This window comes from Cydia amplana, chromosome 8 (assembly GCF_948474715.1).
Source record: "Cydia amplana chromosome 8, ilCydAmpl1.1, whole genome shotgun sequence".
Classification (NCBI taxonomy): Eukaryota; Metazoa; Arthropoda; class Insecta; order Lepidoptera; family Tortricidae; genus Cydia; species Cydia amplana.
Window position 1 is genome coordinate 15,915,197 of NC_086076.1, and position 23,409 is coordinate 15,938,605.

The window sequence follows — 23,409 nt, forward strand, 5'->3', positions numbered from 1 at the left end:
AATACCTACATATTTTTTTTAAGAAGCCTATCCAACTAAAAGACATCGATCTACCAATAACAGAAAAACTCTATATATTTTTCAATACTTTCTGGTAGGAAAACCAGAAAAGGTTTAAAACTGCACATTGTTGGCAGTTTCCAGTATTTTTAAAATTTTAAATATTTAAGAACTTACAAGTAAAAGAAAACGGCTTTCCAAAAATTATTTTAATGTTTTTCAAAACTGCGTGCTTGTTTTGTTTATTCATGCAACCATACTCGTACTTCGTATGATATATATGTTCAGGTAGTTTTTGATATACCTAGTCTAATCCCGTTCTGGTTTCAATATCAGATATAACTTTGCACGGGACGCATTCCCTCTAGTTTATGATGGAACACAGTTCCCGGTTTGAAGCCAGAACAATGAATCTATTGTGTTGTGATGTGAGGAATGTTTATCAAGGAATTAATGTACGGCGAATGTCACCTAGGATTGTTAAAGCTCGATTGTCTCTCACAACCTACATTGTAGTGTATTGTGCGCATTAGATTGTGTACTCTCGGTTATTCCAGATATCTGAGCTTACCAAATAATAATGTAACGCCGTTTCACAAACACAACATGTCATTCATTTGGAACATTGAATTTCAATCCGGTCATTGTTTTGGAATCGGCTTATAAATATTCATAAAACAAATGACGGTAAATTACCGAGGCAAGTTGCCGCCCGGAGAGCGGAGCGGCGACAATTTTTCATTCAAATTTTATAAAACACTCTCGCGTTGCCGCGAGGAAATTATCTCCCCCATTGACTAGAATTTTTCACGGCAAGTTTGACATCAATCCATTACTTTTCGCGTTCCATTGCGACAGCTCGCTTTTATTCCTGTTTATAGCAATTAAAGCGAGTTCGGAGTTGTAATCAGAACCCCTACTATAAATTGCATTCGATAGCGTGACGAGCGTTCGCTTTTGCGTTATGTATATTGTTGTATGGGGTTTTGAACAGCGCGCTAAGCGGGACGTTTTGGGTACTCAAAATCCCATACAAAATGACACTTAATGCAAACGCGTACGTCACGTCACGCTATTGAATGAAATTTACACTAGGAGTACATTCAGTCATGGAATAAGAGAAGTTACGAAAAACTGCAGACTTTATTTGCAAGTATACATATTTTGGGATGCACGGACTTACTGAAAGTAAAGGCTCGAATATTCAATTGAAGTAAGTTTTCGTGTTATTTTTCAGTTAACTATTTCTTTTTTGACTAAGTATATTTAAATCGCTGATAGTATGATTTTGCCGCCCAGTATGGAAATGGGAGAATGCTCTGAAGACAGTGAACTGATGGACCAACAGTTGCATTTGAAGCCTCAGGGGAACCTTTGTTATTTAGCAAATAAATTTAAAATACACGCAAGAAGGTTATATTGTAACTAAGCCCAGCTTAAAGCCCTATCAGGAACTTATTGGGAGCTCACAAAAGCTTGAATAAATCCATCATGTTACCGAGGAAAGCACGTTAGCGAAAGCTGAAAAATCACGTAGTGAGGCTGACGGCAGTTTTTGCAAGACTAACAAGGCTTGACGTGTCGACGGTACATTCCGCACGCAGTTTGCGGCAAGTTTAACGTTTAAGCCTCGTTTGCTGACGGTTCGGAAAACAGGAGGGCATTTCGGCGCGTTTAATGACAGTTACCTACATGGCGATCGTATGATCACTTTGATGAAGTTTTATCGAATCTTAGGAGGGAATGTTAGCTTTATATCTATTCTCGGCAAGAAAGTTCCCCTTCTACTTTTAAATTGAATCTCAATAAATAGAAAAAACATGAAAACGAAGCGTTTGATCTTGATTTAATACCATATCTTTACAGTTAGAATGTGCGTCTCGTTTTACATTAATGAAATTGCCATGGCAATTAAACCATATCCGTTCTCGCTATCGGTTTATGTATCAAAACCAACTGACTTTCTTATGTCTTTATATCTTTTAAGATGTTTTAAACCATATATCGCAGTTAATTTCGCTGAACACGCAAGCGATAAACACAGGCAACCCACTAGGCAGACTGAAGGGTGTACACTACACTCACTAATTGCCCACGCGTCATACCCGCGACACATATACCAACATTTAAAATTATCGCTCTAATATCCTCATGTGGGTAAGCATAAATTAGAAGGCGAATTTCATTCTCTTGTTTCAACATTTGAACTTTACTTATGAGACGGAGATGGCGACGTGAAAGATATGACACGGGATTTGGGATTGTTTAATGCTCTTTCCCAGTCCGTACTTGTTACTTTGTGTGGGACCTGTTGATTACTCTTATAAATAAAATCAGGAAGGGAATGTGCGAGCTTTGTTGATTGTATTTTACTTCACGCCGTCTGGTGTTTGGGACAATATTGGGTATTGTTTGCGACCTAGTTACCTATTTATCTTCGGTATATTACTTATCTATGTGAAATATTAACTCAGATTGCTACAAAATTCCAATAGGGATCTTTAAGGAATCCACATACCACCACAAGAATCAATTCAATCAATTGTAAATAGGCAGACATCAGGTGTAAACTGTTTATACGACAACGGTTTCACTCACTTGAATTTTTAGTCGCTATTGGCGACATGTTTCGGGCCCTTCGGGGATTCATCCTCAGGCTCGAGTGCTCGCGGCGACTGCAACTCGTGCACAAATTCAAGTGAGTGAAACCGTTGTCGTATAAACAGTTTAAAATATGTCTCACGAAAGTTTAATATCGAAGACATCAGGTGTAGATCAATGTTTCGTTTATATTTTTTTTATTCAATAATCAATGTACATTTAATTGTGGTCACAATGTTTGACCTTATCGCGTATATATAAACTGTTTGGTTTTTCTGAATATCACAATTAGTATCCATACCATTAAACATTTTAATAAGTAGTAAGTATGAATAGTATTTTACCAATGTAATTTTCTAAAACACTTCCATTTTAACGTCACCACCATTACAAGTCAAATCTATCTTAAGACTCAAGTTTGCTGTGTGGACGGCTTCCTGTCTTGAGGTCGATTCTGATTTCATAATTTGATGTGGTTTTATTATTATTTTGAAGCTCTCTTATCTGAATAAGTACGAGCGAGCCTTTTGAGACGACACCCGATTGCGTTTCGTCAGCACCAGTCAGCGTTAGCGACTCACGCTGACTGGTGCAGCGGTGCTTAACTCAAGGTATTATGAAAGTAAGAAGAGAACCATATCAAATTGAAAAACAGAATTGGCTTCCTGTCTTGGCTCAGCTAAGTCGGGATTAGGACGCTTGTCTCACGCATTGCGACCCATCTACGAAGTAAAGTCGTCGAATTTAATTTGCAGAGTACATTTTTAGCTGTATTACGGAAATGGGATATTTAATTCTTCATCTTCAGTCGGTCCCTCAATACTGAGGATCGTGACATCATGTCCTTCTGTTGAAGACCAGGTTCCTCCATAGAGTTCTGTTCCCCGCCAAACGCATGGCCTCGTGCAGTTTTAATTGCATAGGTGCCGTAATTTGAGAACACCATCTAGTAGGGGGAGGGGCCTGAGTTCTCGAGCCTTCAACTTTGCCCGTCATTGTTACTCTTTCCAGGCTATCAGGAGAGCGACGTGAGAGGTGTCCAGAGAACGCACAAGTCTAACCTTCGTCTGTCTTAATATACTACGGTCCTTCCAGATATTATCAAGCCGAGCCAAAGATGGTATTGTTTACTGTTAACACAAAGTGTTTTCAAAACCGCTTAGACTCAAAACTAAGATAACATTCCTGTAATTCGCTGCATCTGGCGTTGACATTACACTTCCGTCGGTCTCCTTCAAAGATTCATAACATGCAAAAACGTCGCTTGAGTTCACGGCCCGCCGGTCCTTCGAGCCGGACTATCTGATCTAGCCGGATTAATTAACTTAAATGCAACAAGTCCGTGTTTGCGTTGCTCTCTAGAACGTCTGTCCTGTGTTTTATAATGGAAGCTACTGAATTAAACAAGCAGCCAGTTCTTCACAATTTTTTATTAAGTTTATGAACGTCGAAACGGAGATTCGTGACTTTAATAATGATTAAAATTTATATCAATATTGATATTTGTCAAAGGAAATTGAACGCATGTAATTTTCAAACATCAAAATACTTACGAACCGGAAAAAGGGAGTTGATATTGAACTAAATGGGCCCGGAAAATTTCATTTAATTCTTAATTTTAGTTTTCCGTTTTTTAAAATGATAATCTATGAATCTCCTATACCTAGAATTAGAGTGTGTAGAATTTCCACGTAAAAATCATTTATACAGCTTCGAATATAAAATGTAATTCGTACGATAATTAATGTTTATTAGTCTCATACGAGCTCCTTTTCTCATGCCGCTTTTGGTAGTCAGTGCATTAATTAGTATAAATGCAATAACTTCGCGTTAGCTTTGCCGGGCCCAACGCGCCGTGTATTTTATTATACCAAATTAAATTTCCTCGCTTCATTTCTACTAAACTAATTCATCAAATCGTATAAGTAAATAAACAAGCAGCTATATCAGTAAAAAATCACTCGGCGCCGTATTGCGAAATTCGATTCAAGGGCCAATCCGTTATTGGGTCCTGAATGCCGATAAAAGTGTTGTGCTATTCAAATTTGGATTTTATTGCTTTAGGAATAGGGGTGTGTCGGGGTGAAGGAGTGGAGTTGCAGGGTTCCACGGAAGCGGCCTAATGACGACATGGACTACAATAGCACGTGTGCCCTTGTTATTGGTATCTGGCCTGACCGCTACGAGCGATTTGTCTAAATGAGATCCGGACCGCTTCGAGCATTGTTATTTTTCTTCGCCCTCCTGATTTGGAGTCGAATGATGGAAATTTTTCATGCGTTAGTGGTGCTTATTTTAATGTATGCTCGACGATGTTTTTACAATAAGGGGCGTGATCTGAAATGTGAAATATGATGCTTGAGAGAACCAATGACCGCGCTGACCTAATCGCCAACGGTCGTATACATAAAATATAAACACAAAACAGATTCGAATTTTATATTAAATAGGTAAACAAATTGTGATAAATTGATAATTGTTTTAGATCATTGAGATCAAAAAATATTTAAGCAGTATAAATATTGCTGATAGAAAATTCATTTTGCGTCATTAATAGGTAATAAGTTCATCATTATCATCTTCCTAGCGTTATCTGTGATTTGATTCTGGGAATGTAACAATTAATACTCCAGAATCGTTAGAAAATATCGGTTGGCCCATATGGGTCGATATGTGTGGGTGAGTATGTGTCTATGGTTTATATTTTAAACCATCGCCATCGACACATCTCATTACTCAATTCTAATTTCCCCACTTCAGGATTGGTCCCATGGTAAAACTTGTTCATTAATGCACATATTAGTTTCACTGAACATGGGTAAAGGTTGAAAAACCCTGTATATTTCAACGATACCTGGTTTAAAGTGGGACGTAAGTTGGCACTAAAACCTCCGGGTAATCCGTACCGTCGATTAATCTTCGTTGGGTGGTTGTGGGCAAATTTGCGGCGATCGCCATGATTCGCCCATAGGGCCCTGGGGCCGTGTCCGTCATATACGATAATGCTTCGTTAGCTAATAGCCTGCCGAGGGATTAGATGAGCCTTTTTTACCGACCGACAATAAAGATGTTTCGTAAGCGCTGGTAGATGGATTCTAAACACGGCTTGCTCTTTCCTTCGAGTTTCTCTGGCTCGGACCTCGGTTGCTTTTCGAAGGTTCGATTTTGGAAGTAGAAAGTCGGTGAAGAAACCTGTATAAATACCTACATCTATGAAGTTATACGCATATCCCCGATCTGTTTTAGGCTAGCGCGGGCACTAAATAAAGACTAAACTTTCTTGTGCAATGAGAAGAAAGACAGGTATACGGCACCCAAAAGTGGGACACGTTTATAGGGTGGTGATAAATATTTTTTGAACGTACTCCAACGATATTTAGTTCTATACGAAGATACATACTTTACTAGAAAATCACCACGCAACTATCTTATAAACCTTCTAAGTTGGTAGGGCAAATTAGTACATGTACTGCAAGCTCTCTATAATTTACATACTTTAATAGGACCGTTTTATAAAATGTATCCCACGGATTCGCAATAAATCACAAATATCCAAAGTAAACAGCGACCCCAAGATGGTTACCCCAAGACAAGCACGTGATGGATTCGATTATATTTTCTTTGTTTCGTTTATCCCCTGTCGTCGGCAAATAGAATCCCATCCCAAATATTAGGAATCAATCGATATGTCTATTATACCTGTATATCGGCCTCTGACCTCTAAATACACAGTAGATACGTAATTACCTGTGAAGGCGAACACAATTAGGGGTATTTTCATAAGTAATGTAAACATTCAACGATAAACCATCAACATTATTGCTAATCACATAATAATGACCCGTATCGTGATTAAAATTTAGTCAAAAAACTTTGACAATAACAACCACGACTTACCAAGTATACCAAGGCCGAGTCACATACCGTAAAATGGGGTGAGTAGGGTCAAAACTGAAATTCAAACCTCGATGACAGTTTATTTTTACATATGAAAACTGAATGGTGTATATAATAAGTGTTCCGGACGTTTGTATTTTAGTTTTTATTTTATTTTGGGTAGTTCCATTTCATAACTTTGACGATAAAGAGGAAACCCCACCTCACCCCGTAGTGCCTCGTATTTGGGGTGAGAGGGGTTTACATACAAAGGTGATTTTGGTAGATTGTTGGATCGATTTTTTTTATTATGCGTATTACTATAGCTCCATTTTAAATTGGAATACATTATTTTTGTAGCAGTAGCCTTAAAATCCCTTCTCACCCCTTCTCAAACCTTCTCTCCCCATTCATAACCCACCTCTCCCCGCGAAACCTACTCACCCCGTTTTACGGTACTTATAAAATTCAAATAACATACCAATAAGTTATCATTTTCGAATAAGGTGGCAAAGACAATGCATTTTCGTCTTGAAATCAAAATATTCAGACCAGAAATCTAAAAAGTTAAGTTTTTTTTAAGTCTTAACCGCCATTACGGCAATAAAATTATCATCTTTGTAAAAAAATCCCAAAAACGATATTTTAGGTAAATGTTACACATATGTTTTCCTAACTTTTTAAAATTGTGTATTATTTTTAAGAGCACGCATTTCCATAAGCGGTAAGATAAATCCTGGTGGAAATCACACGCACCGCGTCAACGTGATATATGGCGCCTCCATTATCCTTTATACATCGATTAGTCAGACCATCCTACTCAATAGCGGGAGATATACAACGTATTACACCAAGTACTGAAAACCTCAACTGGTTTTTATTGTTCTTAATTAATCTGAATCCGAAATTGTACGTCTGATAATTTTATTAATATGAGAATACATTTTTTGCTTAGCCCGTGGTAACTTCCCCGCGTTAGTCATAATGTTGTAAATAAGACATAAAATTTTATTAAAATGATAAATATAAAATAAAAGGAGTATTATCGCTTTTCTCGATTTTGGACTAGGTATTTTCAAGTTTTCGTTTGTTGGTGTTATCTAATTGAAAAATGGTTTCGTCAATGAGGAAATCCTATCATTACCTACTATTCTTCGAATAAAGGTTTAATGTTCGTTAAATTGTTATTAGTCTGGAAATCGTCTCCGAAGTTGTCTTTTTTTTACTTTTTAAGTAACAGACCCACCAAAAAAAAGAAACAAAAACTTTGGGAACTAAAAAACTTAAAACTTTTTATCAAAAATTCGACCTAATATTTGATAACAACATTTTTCACAATACAATATTTAATATTGATCGATCTGACGCACAGTGGTAGGTTTGAACTTGAATGAATTCAACAACGGAAAAGAAACAAAACATAAACTCGTAGGTATACAATAATCTTGCTTGATTAATAAATAGGGCACTATGCGTTATTTTGGAACCACCCCGCCTGCCTAATGTTTCACTCGCGTTTCTCTGACAACTTACACCTTTTACCAAATTGTATTTTCATGTTCGGCGACTTTTCCTTATAAATACTGTCATTACGTCTGCGACGCCCGTGACAGGTGTTAATGTCTCCAAGTATCGGGCCCATTTTGTAATGTAATGAACACAGTGCGCGTGTCAGACGCGGGGTGTTCCGTATTTTGATAATGTTCCATTTAATTTGATATGTTTGAGAAAATATTTACTTACCGAATGTAGGTTGAAAGTGATGACTGTTTTCGACTTAAGCTAGCTTGAAAACGATGACAGGAGAGGCAGAGCTTTTTCACTACTAGTGGTTCTTCAATCGTAAGTTACATAGGTAATAGGTGAAACTGAAAGATTTAACCCATAATAAAGCTTTGTCTACACGATTATATCATTGAAGTTAATAAGTCTCATTAAAAGCACAACATTTCCGTTAGAAGCGCACAAAACCAACAGTTATTACACCGTACCGCGCTGGGAATAATTCCATTACTGCTCATATGCAGACAAACTTAACTGAATTGAGTGGCAAACAGATTGATAAATCGATGCAAACACATTGTACAGCACGATCCCATATGCTAAAGGCATTAAGTGGGATACCGCGTAAGCCACGAGGGCAATAGTACCCGATAACAAGAACTTCGACGAATAAATTAACAGCCGTGGAGCTGGCAATCGCTTGTTATCTCCCGCAATTTAACAGCTTAAGAGAACAAAATCTCAAAAGTAATTAATTCAGATTTATTACCACGGATCGGCAGTGAAAACTGAAAAAATCTCCGAAAAACGGCATAATTTGATCTAATTTATACGTTCATTATAATGGTGGATATCTTTGCTTTAATTATTTGATTGACGTTAAGTAGGCGATACCGCATCTGTTTAGCGTATAATGGTCGGAGTTACGGCAAAGTGGGTTTGAAGGGAGAGGCAGACACAGAAGGTACGTCATTACGAGGCCCCGCGTCATTTGTTTATTAAACATCCTGCGAGGTGGAACAGAATAATGGCGCCGTAGACTTTGTCATGGCCGCTTTCCCCCGAAATAAAATCGTAACGATGATGCGCGCACTCGCCGCTGTTTAGTATTGCCAGGTACCGCCCCTTTCCGCGTTTTTACCGTTTTTTCCAATGGATTTTGCTTCGCTTTACAGCGCGAATTCGCTTTTACGTTTTTGTTAGAATATTTTCCCGAAAACCTGAGAATTCGAAGAATCAAACTATGTCTTTCTATTGTATTAAAGTAGAATTTCGTTTTTATTTCGGTAGTGTGTAGAAGGAAAGCTTGTCGATAAAAAATATTTATTACTTACAAGAGGAAGCTTTAATAACTGCAAAAAAATCACAAGAGAATATTTATATTGTATGAAAAATACGCGTTGCGTTGCGTATAGCGTATCTTCGGCCTTTTCCATGAGCGTAGGCAGGTACAGGCAGGGGGGGGGGCAGCTGCTCCTCCCCCTGGAGCTCAAATTTTACATACAATGCATGCCCCTCTGTGGCCTCTGCCCCCCCAGGTCTACAACTCGCCGCCCCTTAATTCACTGGCTGGCTACGCCCTTGGCCTTTTCTATTTCTTCACCTGGCACTGGCAACATTAGGTACTGCCGCTGTTTTCGGTATCTTCGACCCCCACCGTTATTAAGTCCTGCCGTCTTGCGGCCGAAATGAATAGGTCTCTGTAAAAGCCCACCCAGTATGCCAATTGTCGTGGTTATCAAAAGATCGCGTTGAGTGGTAGGGCGTCTCAGAATGTTGAAAAAGTACGACTTTGTTTTTGGCGTTCAATCGCAAGACGCATTCTGTGCCATTAATTAGTTTTTTTTTAATAATGTATTGTAATTGTGACTAATTGATTTGTTAGACCTGTACCCCAAAAGCATAAAATACTTGTAGTAATTCCTAATCATTCATAATAACGGTCACCCATCCAAGTACTGACCCCGCCCGACGTTGCTTAACTTCGGTTAAAAATCACGTTTGTTGTATGGGAGCCCCACTTAAATCTTTATTTTATTCTGCTTTTAGTATTTGTTGTTATAGCGGCAACAGAAATACATCATCTGTGAAAATTTCACCTGTCTAGCTATCACGGTTCGTGAGATACAGCCTGGTGATAGACGGACGGGCGGACTGACGGACGGACGGACGGACGGACGGACAGCGGAGTCTTAGTAATAGGGTCCCGTTTTTACCCTTTGGGTACGGAACCCTAACTAGTGACATCTTTTTCATTCAAGGTGAAATGCGATTCGGTGAATTACTACAACAATTTTATGCTTTGGGGTACAGGTCTAACAAATCGACTAATTTTCTACAAAAGTGCGGTTTCGTAGTGCCATGTCGATTGATAGTAAATTTGAGCGATGAAATAGATATGCGATTATTTATGTTCATGTACGTTTTTCCTTTCGACAGCCAACGCATTATTAAGTCGTGCAGTTTTATGAAAAAGCTCATCCCGTTCATTTTGCGATTCGAATTCATAATATTCGAGTGCATTGATCATTGGCGAAACATGAAAAATCTGATATTTTTTGTTTCATGATTTATAAACGTAGTTTTACAGTATTTTTCCATCTGATACAGCCTGGTTCATTAAATAACATGCTGGATTTACGTATGATCGGATATCCAACTATTATCCATATGAACAAAGAATAAACGGGAAATAAATGGACATGTAAAACAAAATACGCTAAATACAGCAGGATTAAACCAAAAATAAATATAAGCATGTATTGTATGTAGTGTAAGTATAAAACTACCGTTCTAAAGGATCTATATCTAGTGAACTATCTATATTTACCTCCACTAACATAGCGGCATCAGCAGTTTCAAGTAGTACCTACAAATAACAGATTAGAATTGAATTCTTAGATAAACTAGTAGATACAACATTATACTTAAATTGTTAAATGGTGACATTTGTAGAGCCTATATAGTTGCAATAAGGTTTACGAATTATATTTTGTGTCAGAGTAAATAGGATTAAACAATTTAAAAATCAACGAGAAGTACTAAGTATGAATGAAATTAGGACAACCCCAAAAAATTAAGCCGACATAAATTAAAGCTGATAGCCCAATTGTGTGTGTTTTACTTTGTCATTTATAACGAACTAGCTTTTGCCCGTGACTTCGTCTGCGTGTAATTAGTTGACCGCAGCGTAGCGAAGGTCTACATTTTGATTCGGGCATTTTGCTTTTGTACGTCCGGATGTTCTCCTCTACAGGTCGCAATTCTTAATCGATTTTCGTGACATTTTGTGACCGAATTCTATGAGTAAATAAAAAAAAATTGTCGATCCGGTTTTTGGAAATTTTTCAAAATGGCGAAGTCGTGATAGCTCCCGCCTAAACAAATAGTCGTATCGGTATCATAAGAGTTTTTTCTTTTTGAGATATGCTTATAGATTAAATGGCCAAAAATTCAGAAAATTTGTACCGCTGGTTTTGGCGGTATTTAGATATTTAGTTTTTACTTGAGAATGAGTAGCTAAATTTCGTCAGCTTTAGTAAGAACTATAATGGCGTATTTTGCAAACGTTCGCTTTTTTTGTTTGCATCGGGAGGTCCCTGGTTCAATCCCCAGTAATTGTATACTGCTACATAACTTTTTGTATTTTTTTTAATACTTAAATTTCGTATAGTTGTTTTTTATTTTATTTTTTTATTTTGAAAAAATGAAAAATTTCGTATTTTTTATTTATCAAGCGCGGGTTAAGCGTATTCGTTTAATTTTTGTTTGTAGCTTTATGTAGTTTTGAATTTTTTGTTTATATTACATGTACTATACCTATATTTTAATAAATATTTTTGCCATACATTTATTCAGTTTTAAGCTCTGCTCGCGAGGTCTACAGCTCACAGAGCCACTAGTTAGTAATTTGGGTAGGTTTTTTTTATATCCGATCTAATTTTTATCGATTCACCATACAAACTTCTACCCCCCTTTTCACCCCCTTAAAGGGTGATTTCAGGGATACTAATTACCCTATGTCCGTCCCCGAGACTCAAACTATCTCCATACCAAATTTCATCTTAATCGGTTCAGCGGTTATTGTTTGTCCATACAAATTTCCACCCCCCTTTTCACCCCCTTAAGTTCTGGGATAAAAAGTATCCTATGTCCTTTCCCGGGACTTAAACTACCCCTATACCAAATTTCAACTAAATCGGTTCAGTGGTTAAAGCGTGAAGAGGTAACAGACAGACAGACAGACAGACACACTTTCGCATTTATAATATTAGTATGGATTATGCATGTTATGGGCTCTAACAGTCATGTAATTTTGGGTTATACTCTCACATAGGCCTCAATATAAATAGATACATAATAGTTTTAAATTTCTTCTATGTGTGACAATATGACTGGTGTCATTAGACTTATGGAACGAAAACTTTGACTTGAAGCAAACCAATTAGAAACTTTCATCTACAAAAATTAAGAATGCATATGAACATCGGACTTGTGAAAAGAAAAATGAAATTATCCCCGAGTTCTACGAAAGAATTTTAATTAAAAAGTTGTTGAACTCAAAGAAGAGTATGTAATCTTCCGTAAATTAATTCATAATTGGTTCTGAACTAAGAAGACATTTGCAGAATTTTGATTTTATAATTACACGCGTCTGTCAAGGAAAGTTTTGTATCGACTTTAGTACGGTACTTGAGTGGGGAAAAGTGTGAAAGCAATTGTTATTCCATGCGATATCATTCCGATTTTAATACGTAATTGATGACAATTAGTTGATAAAAGAAAATAAATACAGGCTTGTGTGGATTTATAGAGCACTAGCTGTTGCCCGCGACTTCGTACGCGTGGATTTGTATATTGGTGGTTATACATTCTACATTAGTTTAGAACAGCGGTCGGCAACCTTTTAGCAGCCAAGGGCCACATAGTAGTTAACGAAGTTGACGCGGGCCGCACTTTGTTAATATTTATGACTTTATCACACATTGTCGTTTGTCAATATTACATACAAAATAGCCAGGGAGGCTCGCGGGCCGCAATTGACAGGCTCACGGGCCGCATGCGGCCCGCGGGCCGCGGGTTGCCGACCGCTGGTTTAGAACATTATGCAGCAAAAGATAGCAGTAGGGACGATTAATCATTTGTTAATTATTATACAACGCATGAGATTTGTCTTTCACAACCTGGCTACGAAGTTTCAAGCCCCTAGCTGAATAAAATTGTTCTCGATATAATCTCTCTCAACCCCCAGAAGATTTTCAAGTCCACTATTTAATAAAACCTACTACCTATTTACGAAGTTTGAAGTTCCTAGCTTTAAATAAAATTTGAACCCTCTACCAACTCTCAACCCCTGTTTAAACTTTTAGGGGATGAATTTTTAAAAACGCTGAAATAACTTTTCTTGTATTGTAATAATATGCCTTTATACAACGATTCAAGTCCCGCACTCAAATAAATATTTGAGTTCCATACAAATTTTTGACCCCCTTCACCACCTTGGGGGATGAATTATCAAAGACTCTGAAATTAGTTTTCTTTACCTTTACCTTTTTACAAAGCTTCAAGTTCCTAGCTTTAAATAAAATTATAACCTATACAATCTTTCTACCCCTTTTTAACCCTGTTATGGGATGAATTTTTAAAAACGCTGAAATTAGTTTTCTTGTGTTCTAATAATATGGCTTTATACAAAGATTTAAGTCCCGCACTCTCAAAAATATTTGATCTCCATACAAACTTTCAACCCCTTTTTCACCTCCTCGGGGGATGAATTTTTAAAATCGCTGAATAGGGTTTTAATACCTTTTTACGAAGTTTCAAGTTCCTAGCTTTAAATAAAATTTGAACCCTATCAGACTTTCAACCCCTTTTCGATCCTTATAGGGGGTGAATTTTTAAAAACTTCTCTTTTAATGAAATAACTTTTTACGAAGTTACAAATTCGTACCTTAAAAAAAAATTTAAACCCTATACAATCTTTCAACCCCTTTTTAACCCTTATAAGGGATGAATTTTTGAAAACGCTGAAATAACTTTTCTTGAGATCTAATAATATGGCTTTAAACAAAGATTCAAGTCCCGCACTCTAAAAAATATTTGATCTCCGTACAAACTTTCAGCCCCTTTTTCACCACCTCGGGGGATGAATTTTTAAAAACACTGAAATTAGTTTTGTTGTTTTTTAATTTCATACCTTTTTGCGAAGTTTCAAGGTCCTAGCTTAAAATAAAATTTGCACCCCAAGACAAAGTTTCATCCCCCTTTTTACTCCCTTAGGGGTTGAATTTCCTAAAACGTCACAATTCCTTTTTTTTGCAATCGGCTATTATGCCTTTCTAAAAAGTTTCAAAGCATTTGTAATGGATTCAAACTTTCAACCCCTTTTTAATCCTGTTAGGGGATGAATTTTCAAAAACGCTGAAATTACTTTTCCTGTCTTATAATAATATACCCATATACAAAGTCTCAAGTCCCACACTCACAAAAATATTTGATCTCCATACAAACGTTCAACCCCTTTTTCACCACCTTGGGGGATGAATTTTCGAAAACGCTGAATTTAGTTTCCTTATTTTTTAATTTAATACATTTTTACAAAGTTTCAAATTCCTAGCTTAAAATAAATCTTGAACCCCATACAACCTTTCATCCCCTTTTTAACCCTTTTAAGGGATGAATTTTTAAAAACGCTGAAATTACTTTTCTTGAGATCTAATAATATGGCTTTATACAAAGATTGAAGTCCCGCACTCTCAATAATATTTGATCTCCGTACAAACTTTCAACCCCTTTTTCACCACCTCGGGGGATGAATTTTTAAAAACGCTGAAATTAGTTTTCTCGTTTTTTAATTTAATACCTTTTTGCAAAGTTTCAAGGTCCTAGCTTAAAACAAAATTTGCACCCCAAGACAAAGTTTCATTCCCTTTTTACCCCCTTAGGGGTTGAATTTCCTAAAACGTCGCAATTCCTTTTTTTTGCAATCGGCTATTATGCCTTTCTAAAAAGTTTCAAAGCATTTGTAATGGATTCAAACTTTCAACCCCTTTTTAACCCTGTTAGGGGATGAATTTTCAAAAACCCTGAAATTACTTTTACTGTCTTATAATAATATACCCATATACGAAGTTTCAAGTCCCACACTCACAAAAATATTTGATCTCCATACAAATTTTCAACCCCTTTTTCACCACCATGGGGGATGAATTTTCGAAAACGCTGAATTTAGTTTCCTTATTTTTTAATTTAATACATTTTTACAAAGTTTCAAATTCCTAGCTTAAAATAAATCTTGAACCCCATACAACCTTTCATCCCCTTTTTAACCCTTTTAAGGGATGAATTTTAAAAAACACTGAAATTACTTTTCTTGAGATCTAATAATATGGCTTTATACAAAGATTGAAGTCCCGCACTCTTAATAATATTTGATCTCCGTACAAACTTTCAACCCCTTTTTCACCACCTCGGGGGATGAATTTTTAAAAACGCTGAAATTAGTTTTCTCGTTTTTTAATTTAATATTTTTTTGCAAAGTTTCAAGGTCCTAGCTTTAAATAAAATTTGCACCCCAAGACAAAGTTTCATTCCCTTTTTTACCCCCTTAGGGGTTGAATTTCCTAAAACGTCGCAATTACTGTTTTTTGTAATCGGCTATTATGCCTTTCTAAGAAGTTTCAAAGCATTTGTAATGGATTCAAACTTTCAACCCCTTTTTAACCCTGTTAGGGGATGAATTTTCAAAAACGCTGAAATTACTTTTACTGTCTTATAATATCATACCCATATACAAAGTTTCACGTCCCACACTCACAAAAATATTTGATCTCCATACAAACTTTCAACCCCTTTTTCACCACCTTGGGGGATGAATTTTCGAAAACGCTGAAATTAGTTTTCTTGTTTTTTAATATAATACATTTTCACAAAGTTTCAAGTTCCTAGCTTAAACTAAAACTTGAACCCCATACAACCTTTCATCCCCTTTTCCCCCCCCTTAGGGGTTGAATTTTTCAAAATCGCTTCTTATCTCTTGTACACTTTACAAATGCAACCTAGTGTGCAAATTTCAACTTTCTAGCTTTTGTAGTTTCGGCTCTGCGTTGATGAATCAGTCAGTCAGTCAGTCAGTCAGTCAGTCAGGACACTTGCATTTATATATATACCTCGGGGGATGAATTTTTAAAATCGCTGAATAGGGTTTTTTGTTTGTTTTTTTTAAATAAAATACCTTTTTACGAAGTTTCAAGTTCCTAGCTTTAAATAAAATTTGAACCCTATCAGACTTTCAACCCCTTTTCGATCCTTATAGGGGGTGAATTTTTAAAAACTTCTCTTTTAATGAAATAACTTTTTACGAAGTTACAAATTCGTACCTTAAAAAAAAATTTAAACCCTATACAATCTTTCAACCCCTTTTTAACCCTTATAAGGGATGAATTTTTGAAAACGCTGAAATAACTTTTCTTGAGATCTAATAATATGGCTTTAAACAAAGATTCAAGTCCCGCACTCTAAAAAATATTTGATCTCCGTACAAACTTTCAGCCCCTTTTTCACCACCTCGGGGGATGAATTTTTAAAAACACTGAAATTAGTTTTGTTGTTTTTTAATTTCATACCTTTTTGCGAAGTTTCAAGGTCCTAGCTTAAAATAAAATTTGCACCCCAAGACAAAGTTTCATCCCCCTTTTTACTCCCTTAGGGGTTGAATTTCCTAAAACGTCACAATTCCTTTTTTTTGCAATCGGCTATTATGCCTTTCTAAAAAGTTTCAAAGCATTTGTAATGGATTCAAACTTTCAACCCCTTTTTAATCCTGTTAGGGGATGAATTTTCAAAAACGCTGAAATTACTTTTCCTGTCTTATAATAATATACCCATATACAAAGTCTCAAGTCCCACACTCACAAAAATATTTGATCTCCATACAAACGTTCAACCCCTTTTTCACCACCTTGGGGGATGAATTTTCGAAAACGCTGAATTTAGTTTCCTTATTTTTTAATTTAATACATTTTTACAAAGTTTCAAATTCCTAGCTTAAAATAAATCTTGAACCCCATACAACCTTTCATCCCCTTTTTAACCCTTTTAAGGGATGAATTTTTAAAAACGCTGAAATTACTTTTCTTGAGATCTAATAATATGGCTTTATACAAAGATTGAAGTCCCGCACTCTCAATAATATTTGATCTCCGTACAAACTTTCAACCCCTTTTTCACCACCTCGGGGGATGAATTTTTAAAAACGCTGAAATTAGTTTTCTCGTTTTTTAATTTAATACCTTTTTGCAAAGTTTCAAGGTCCTAGCTTAAAACAAAATTTGCACCCCAAGACAAAGTTTCATTCCCTTTTTACCCCCTTAGGGGTTGAATTTCCTAAAACGTCGCAATTCCTTTTTTTTGCAATCGGCTATTATGCCTTTCTAAAAAGTTTCAAAGCATTTGTAATGGATTCAAACTTTCAACCCCTTTTTAACCCTGTTAGGGGATGAATTTTCAAAAACCCTGAAATTACTTTTACTGTCTTATAATAATATACCCATATACGAAGTTTCAAGTCCCACACTCACAAAAATATTTGATCTCCATACAAATTTTCAACCCCTTTTTCACCACCATGGGGGATGAATTTTCGAAAACGCTGAATTTAGTTTCCTTATTTTTTAATTTAATACATTTTTACAAAGTTTCAAATTCCTAGCTTAAAATAAATCTTGAACCCCATACAACCTTTCATCCCCTTTTTAACCCTTTTAAGGGATGAATTTTAAAAAACACTGAAATTACTTTTCTTGAGATCTAATAATATGGCTTTATACAAAGATTGAAGTCCCGCACTCTTAATAATATTTGATCTCCGTACAAACTTTCAACCCCTTTTTCACCACCTCGGGGGATGAATTTTTAAAAACGCTGAAATTAGTTTTCTCGTTTTTTAATTTAATATTTTTTTGCAAAGTTTCAAGGTCCTAGCTTTAAATAAAATTTGCACCCCAAGACAAAGTTTCATTCCCTTTTTTACCCCCTTAGGGGTTGAATTTCCTAAAACGTCGCAATTACTGTTTTTTGTAATCGGCTATTATGCCTTTCTAAGAAGTTTCAAAGCATTTGTAATGGATTCAAACTTTCAACCCCTTTTTAACCCTGTTAGGGGATGAATTTTCAAAAACGCTGAAATTACTTTTACTGTCTTATAATATCATACCCATATACAAAGTTTCACGTCCCACACTCACAAAAATATTTGATCTCCATACAAACTTTCAACCCCTTTTTCACCACCTTGGGGGATGAATTTTCGAAAACGCTGAAATTAGTTTTCTTGTTTTTTAATATAATACATTTTCACAAAGTTTCAAGTTCCTAGCTTAAACTAAAACTTGAACCCCATACAACCTTTCATCCCCTTTTCCCCCCCCTTAGGGGTTGAATTTTTCAAAATCGCTTCTTATCTCTTGTACACTTTACAAATGCAACCTAGTGTGCAAATTTCAACTTTCTAGCTTTTGTAGTTTCGGCTCTGCGTTGATGAATCAGTCAGTCAGTCAGTCAGTCAGTCAGTCAGGACACTTGCATTTATATATATACCTCGGGGGATGAATTTTTAAAATCGCTGAATAGGGTTTTTTGTTTGTTTTTTTTAAATAAAATACCTTTTTACGAAGTTTCAAGTTCCTAGCTTTAAATAAAATTTGAACCCTATCAGACTTTCAACCCCTTTTCGATCCTTATAGGGGGTGAATTTTTAAAAACTTCTCTTTTAATGAAATAACTTTTTACGAAGTTACAAATTCGTACCTTAAAAAAAAATTTAAACCCTATACAATCTTTCAACCCCTTTTTAACCCTTATAAGGGATGAATTTTTGAAAACGCTGAAATAACTTTTCTTGAGATCTAATAATATGGCTTTAAACAAAGATTCAAGTCCCGCACTCTAAAAAATATTTGATCTCCGTACAAACTTTCAGCCCCTTTTTCACCACCTCGGGGGATGAATTTTTAAAAACACTGAAATTAGTTTTGTTGTTTTTTAATTTCATACCTTTTTGCGAAGTTTCAAGGTCCTAGCTTAAAATAAAATTTGCACCCCAAGACAAAGTTTCATCCCCCTTTTTACTCCCTTAGGGGTTGAATTTCCTAAAACGTCACAATTCCTTTTTTTTGCAATCGGCTATTATGCCTTTCTAAAAAGTTTCAAAGCATTTGTAATGGATTCAAACTTTCAACCCCTTTTTAATCCTGTTAGGGGATGAATTTTCAAAAACGCTGAAATTACTTTTCCTGTCTTATAATAATATACCCATATACAAAGTCTCAAGTCCCACACTCACAAAAATATTTGATCTCCATACAAACGTTCAACCCCTTTTTCACCACCTTGGGGGATGAATTTTCGAAAACGCTGAATTTAGTTTCCTTATTTTTTAATTTAATACATTTTTACAAAGTTTCAAATTCCTAGCTTAAAATAAATCTTGAACCCCATACAACCTTTCATCCCCTTTTTAACCCTTTTAAGGGATGAATTTTTAAAAACGCTGAAATTACTTTTCTTGAGATCTAATAATATGGCTTTATACAAAGATTGAAGTCCCGCACTCTCAATAATATTTGATCTCCGTACAAACTTTCAACCCCTTTTTCACCACCTCGGGGGATGAATTTTTAAAAACGCTGAAATTAGTTTTCTCGTTTTTTAATTTAATACCTTTTTGCAAAGTTTCAAGGTCCTAGCTTAAAACAAAATTTGCACCCCAAGACAAAGTTTCATTCCCTTTTTACCCCCTTAGGGGTTGAATTTCCTAAAACGTCGCAATTCCTTTTTTTTGCAATCGGCTATTATGCCTTTCTAAAAAGTTTCAAAGCATTTGTAATGGATTCAAACTTTCAACCCCTTTTTAACCCTGTTAGGGGATGAATTTTCAAAAACCCTGAAATTACTTTTACTGTCTTATAATAATATACCCATATACGAAGTTTCAAGTCCCACACTCACAAAAATATTTGATCTCCATACAAATTTTCAACCCCTTTTTCACCACCATGGGGGATGAATTTTCGAAAACGCTGAATTTAGTTTCCTTATTTTTTAATTTAATACATTTTTACAAAGTTTCAAATTCCTAGCTTAAAATAAATCTTGAACCCCATACAACCTTTCATCCCCTTTTTAACCCTTTTAAGGGATGAATTTTAAAAAACACTGAAATTACTTTTCTTGAGATCTAATAATATGGCTTTATACAAAGATTGAAGTCCCGCACTCTTAATAATATTTGATCTCCGTACAAACTTTCAACCCCTTTTTCACCACCTCGGGGGATGAATTTTTAAAAACGCTGAAATTAGTTTTCTCGTTTTTTAATTTAATATTTTTTTGCAAAGTTTCAAGGTCCTAGCTTTAAATAAAATTTGCACCCCAAGACAAAGTTTCATTCCCTTTTTTACCCCCTTAGGGGTTGAATTTCCTAAAACGTCGCAATTACTGTTTTTTGTAATCGGCTATTATGCCTTTCTAAGAAGTTTCAAAGCATTTGTAATGGATTCAAACTTTCAACCCCTTTTTAACCCTGTTAGGGGATGAATTTTCAAAAACGCTGAAATTACTTTTACTGTCTTATAATATCATACCCATATACAAAGTTTCACGTCCCACACTCACAAAAATATTTGATCTCCATACAAACTTTCAACCCCTTTTTCACCACCTTGGGGGATGAATTTTCGAAAACGCTGAAATTAGTTTTCTTGTTTTTTAATATAATACATTTTCACAAAGTTTCAAGTTCCTAGCTTAAACTAAAACTTGAACCCCATACAACCTTTCATCCCCTTTTCCCCCCCCTTAGGGGTTGAATTTTTCAAAATCGCTTCTTATCTCTTGTACACTTTACAAATGCAACCTAGTGTGCAAATTTCAACTTTCTAGCTTTTGTAGTTTCGGCTCTGCGTTGATGAATCAGTCAGTCAGTCAGTCAGTCAGTCAGTCAGTCAGTCAGTCAGGACACTTGCATTTATATATATAGATTAAGTTCATGATGTGAAATAAGATAAGCAATGCAATTGTATGTGTGTGACTAGCGTCATTTTATTGCCAAGTGTAATATTATAGTAATCATTTATTTACAAACAAGATATATACAGTACTAAAAGAAATTAAAAACTAGCTTATAATTGTTTATGTATACAGATAAATCGCATTATATGTATAATATGTTGATTTATAGTCAACGATAAAAATGACAATTAGGAAAGTAGGACAAACCTGACTGGGTCAATGATAATTGTTAGTATAGATGGCAGTATAACATAACTATTATAGAGACAATGCCCACGAGGTTTAAATAATCATATAATCAGGGGCGAATTGAATGCTTACATTCCGATCGAAAATATAAACAATAGGCTTATAATGCTTCGTCCAACAATATTGATTCAGGGAAAATACTAATAGATATTTGAATATTTGTCAATATAAAAGCATTGTAGGAGAGTGTAAACAGTTATTTATCACGGAAAAGATTGCCACAACCGCTTTGCCATAATGTATTTACATAATTTTTCAGGCAAAATTCTTTTACTTTTAACTGCTTTAATAAAAATATACGACAAACAGTTTTAACGCGGACCCCCTATTCAATTAACCGACGTGATTAAATTTTTACGCGACTTAAAAAAATACGCCAACTTCCCGCGTTCATAAGTAGACTGCTTCCAACGATTTTATTAACATATTGAACCTTTATTATAGACTTCCTGTTTCACGACTTTTATTATAATGGAGGAATTATGTTTCAGATTGTTTAAAGGTGTCGTTAAATTCGCGTTTTAGCAGTCATCATTATAATCAATGCTGAAAGCTTCTAATGCGCTGAATGCCACAGGCGACATCTAGCGACTAAAAACTTAGCTAAAACTATTTTCTTAATAAAATTCTGAGGTGTCTGTCGCCGGCCAGTTATTTAGACAAGTATCTATCTTCCGTATCAGACAGTATTTAGGCCTTTGGCCAACAGCTAGATGGGCCATTTTATATAAAGTTGTACACTACACTTTTTTTTATTTGGGTATTTTTATGTTAATTTTACTCAGAATCACGAGGTCCTTCGAACCTAATAGGAGAAAAAAAAGTGTCCCATAATTTCCGAACATTTTTTGTTTCTTACGGTTCCTTACGGTAACGGAAGTTACCGCCATACAAAGTTTATGAAAAATTGTAACGAAATGGAAATAAAGATCTTGGGACACTTTTTTTCTCCTATAGAAGAAAAAGAGCTTGTGATTCTGAGTAGAACATAACTACATACATACATCCAAATAAAAAAGAGTGTAGTACAAGCTAAAATTACATGGCCCAGGCATTAGACTGATAATGAATACCTCATTCGGTTCGGTGGAAGTGGTTTCAAAGTAGGTAGGTACCTATAGCTAGAGCATCGTCTGATCCGAGCGTCCCCGAGGCGTGTCAGTCGCATTCACACAGTTTTTACCGCAGCTAAGCGACTTTACCACGGTTAACCCGGCAAATAACTACGGCACCTAAATACAGCTGAAGCGTTATGCACTTTATGAATGAAATTAATTCACTTTTGTAGCTGAGTGTACCTACATCATCGACATGTCATGTAGGACAAAACATTACTCGGGTGTGGAAATATTCGTCACATTCTGATGTTTGTTAGTGATGGTTTAGTTAAACAACTAGCTTTAACGTCATTTATCGCGTTTATGTTTTAACTTGCCGATTTCAATTATTTGCAGGAACAGGACTGTGTATCTGAAGAAAATTACGCCGTAGTCAAAGACCAACCCACGTACAGCCCGAGGCTTACAATGGAAAGAAATCCTCGTCCGCTCTACAAACACAACGATATTCATTTTTAAAGGAAAGAGTGGTAATATTTTCACTTCAGCGAAACAATATGCGCCTTTTATCATATCTCGCAAACTTCGTAATAAAGACACAGAGGACACAAACGAATACACGTTTGCAACGCGTTTTTGTACTTAAATCAGATTCGGTCTCGTGGGCACCAACCTGTGTCAGCAAGTCGAAGTACTCACATAAATCCCACTGTACCCCCACTAGGGAATAAGTGTGGAGTAATTGCGAGCACACGAGCTTGCTCGGCGTCGCGAACATTAACTATTAAATTCGTTGCATATTAAACTACTGCCTCAGGGCGGGGTATTACAGATCTCGTACCTGGACGTTTTGTTCTTGTTTTCCCTGCTCTGGTTAAATTTCGTCAAGTATAAGTGGCGGCGTTTACAAGAAGTTTTGTAAGAAGCACGAAATTGCTGCGAGGTTAATTCGACATAACATATACCCGGGGTTGATATTATTATGTGACATTTTCGATTTGATTAACCATCAACCATGCCGGAAGGGAGTGATTTGGGGGAAGTTTTTTATAGT

The 23,409-nt window shown here is 35.9% G+C and overlaps 1 protein-coding gene and 2 long non-coding RNA genes across 12 annotated transcripts in view; 2 read left to right on the forward strand and 1 right to left on the reverse strand.

Moving 5' to 3' along the window:
* LOC134650355 (uncharacterized) overlaps positions 1 to 10,722 on the forward strand; it is a 355,978-nt gene extending 345,256 nt beyond the window's left edge. The window contains exon 3 of the long non-coding RNA XR_010097033.1: positions 10,713 to 10,722. This is a non-coding gene — a long non-coding RNA (uncharacterized LOC134650355). The remainder of the gene's footprint in view (positions 1 to 10,712) is intronic.
* The window catches only part of LOC134650357 (uncharacterized), a 483,167-nt gene that overhangs the window by 346,511 nt on the left and 113,247 nt on the right, over positions 1 to 23,409 (forward strand). The gene's annotated exons all lie outside the window — the stretch shown is intronic.
* LOC134650195 (polypyrimidine tract-binding protein 2) overlaps positions 1 to 23,409 on the reverse strand; it is a 669,692-nt gene that overhangs the window by 205,242 nt on the left and 441,041 nt on the right. For 5 of the 10 annotated variants that reach the window (XM_063505119.1, XM_063505120.1, XM_063505113.1 and 2 more), the window contains one exon: positions 10,811 to 10,849. The exons of the other annotated variants lie outside the window; for them this stretch is intronic. In XM_063505119.1, the coding sequence (XP_063361189.1) occupies positions 10,811 to 10,849 (39 nt within the window). The remainder of the gene's footprint in view (positions 1 to 10,810; positions 10,850 to 23,409) is intronic. 10 annotated transcript variants of the gene reach the window in all.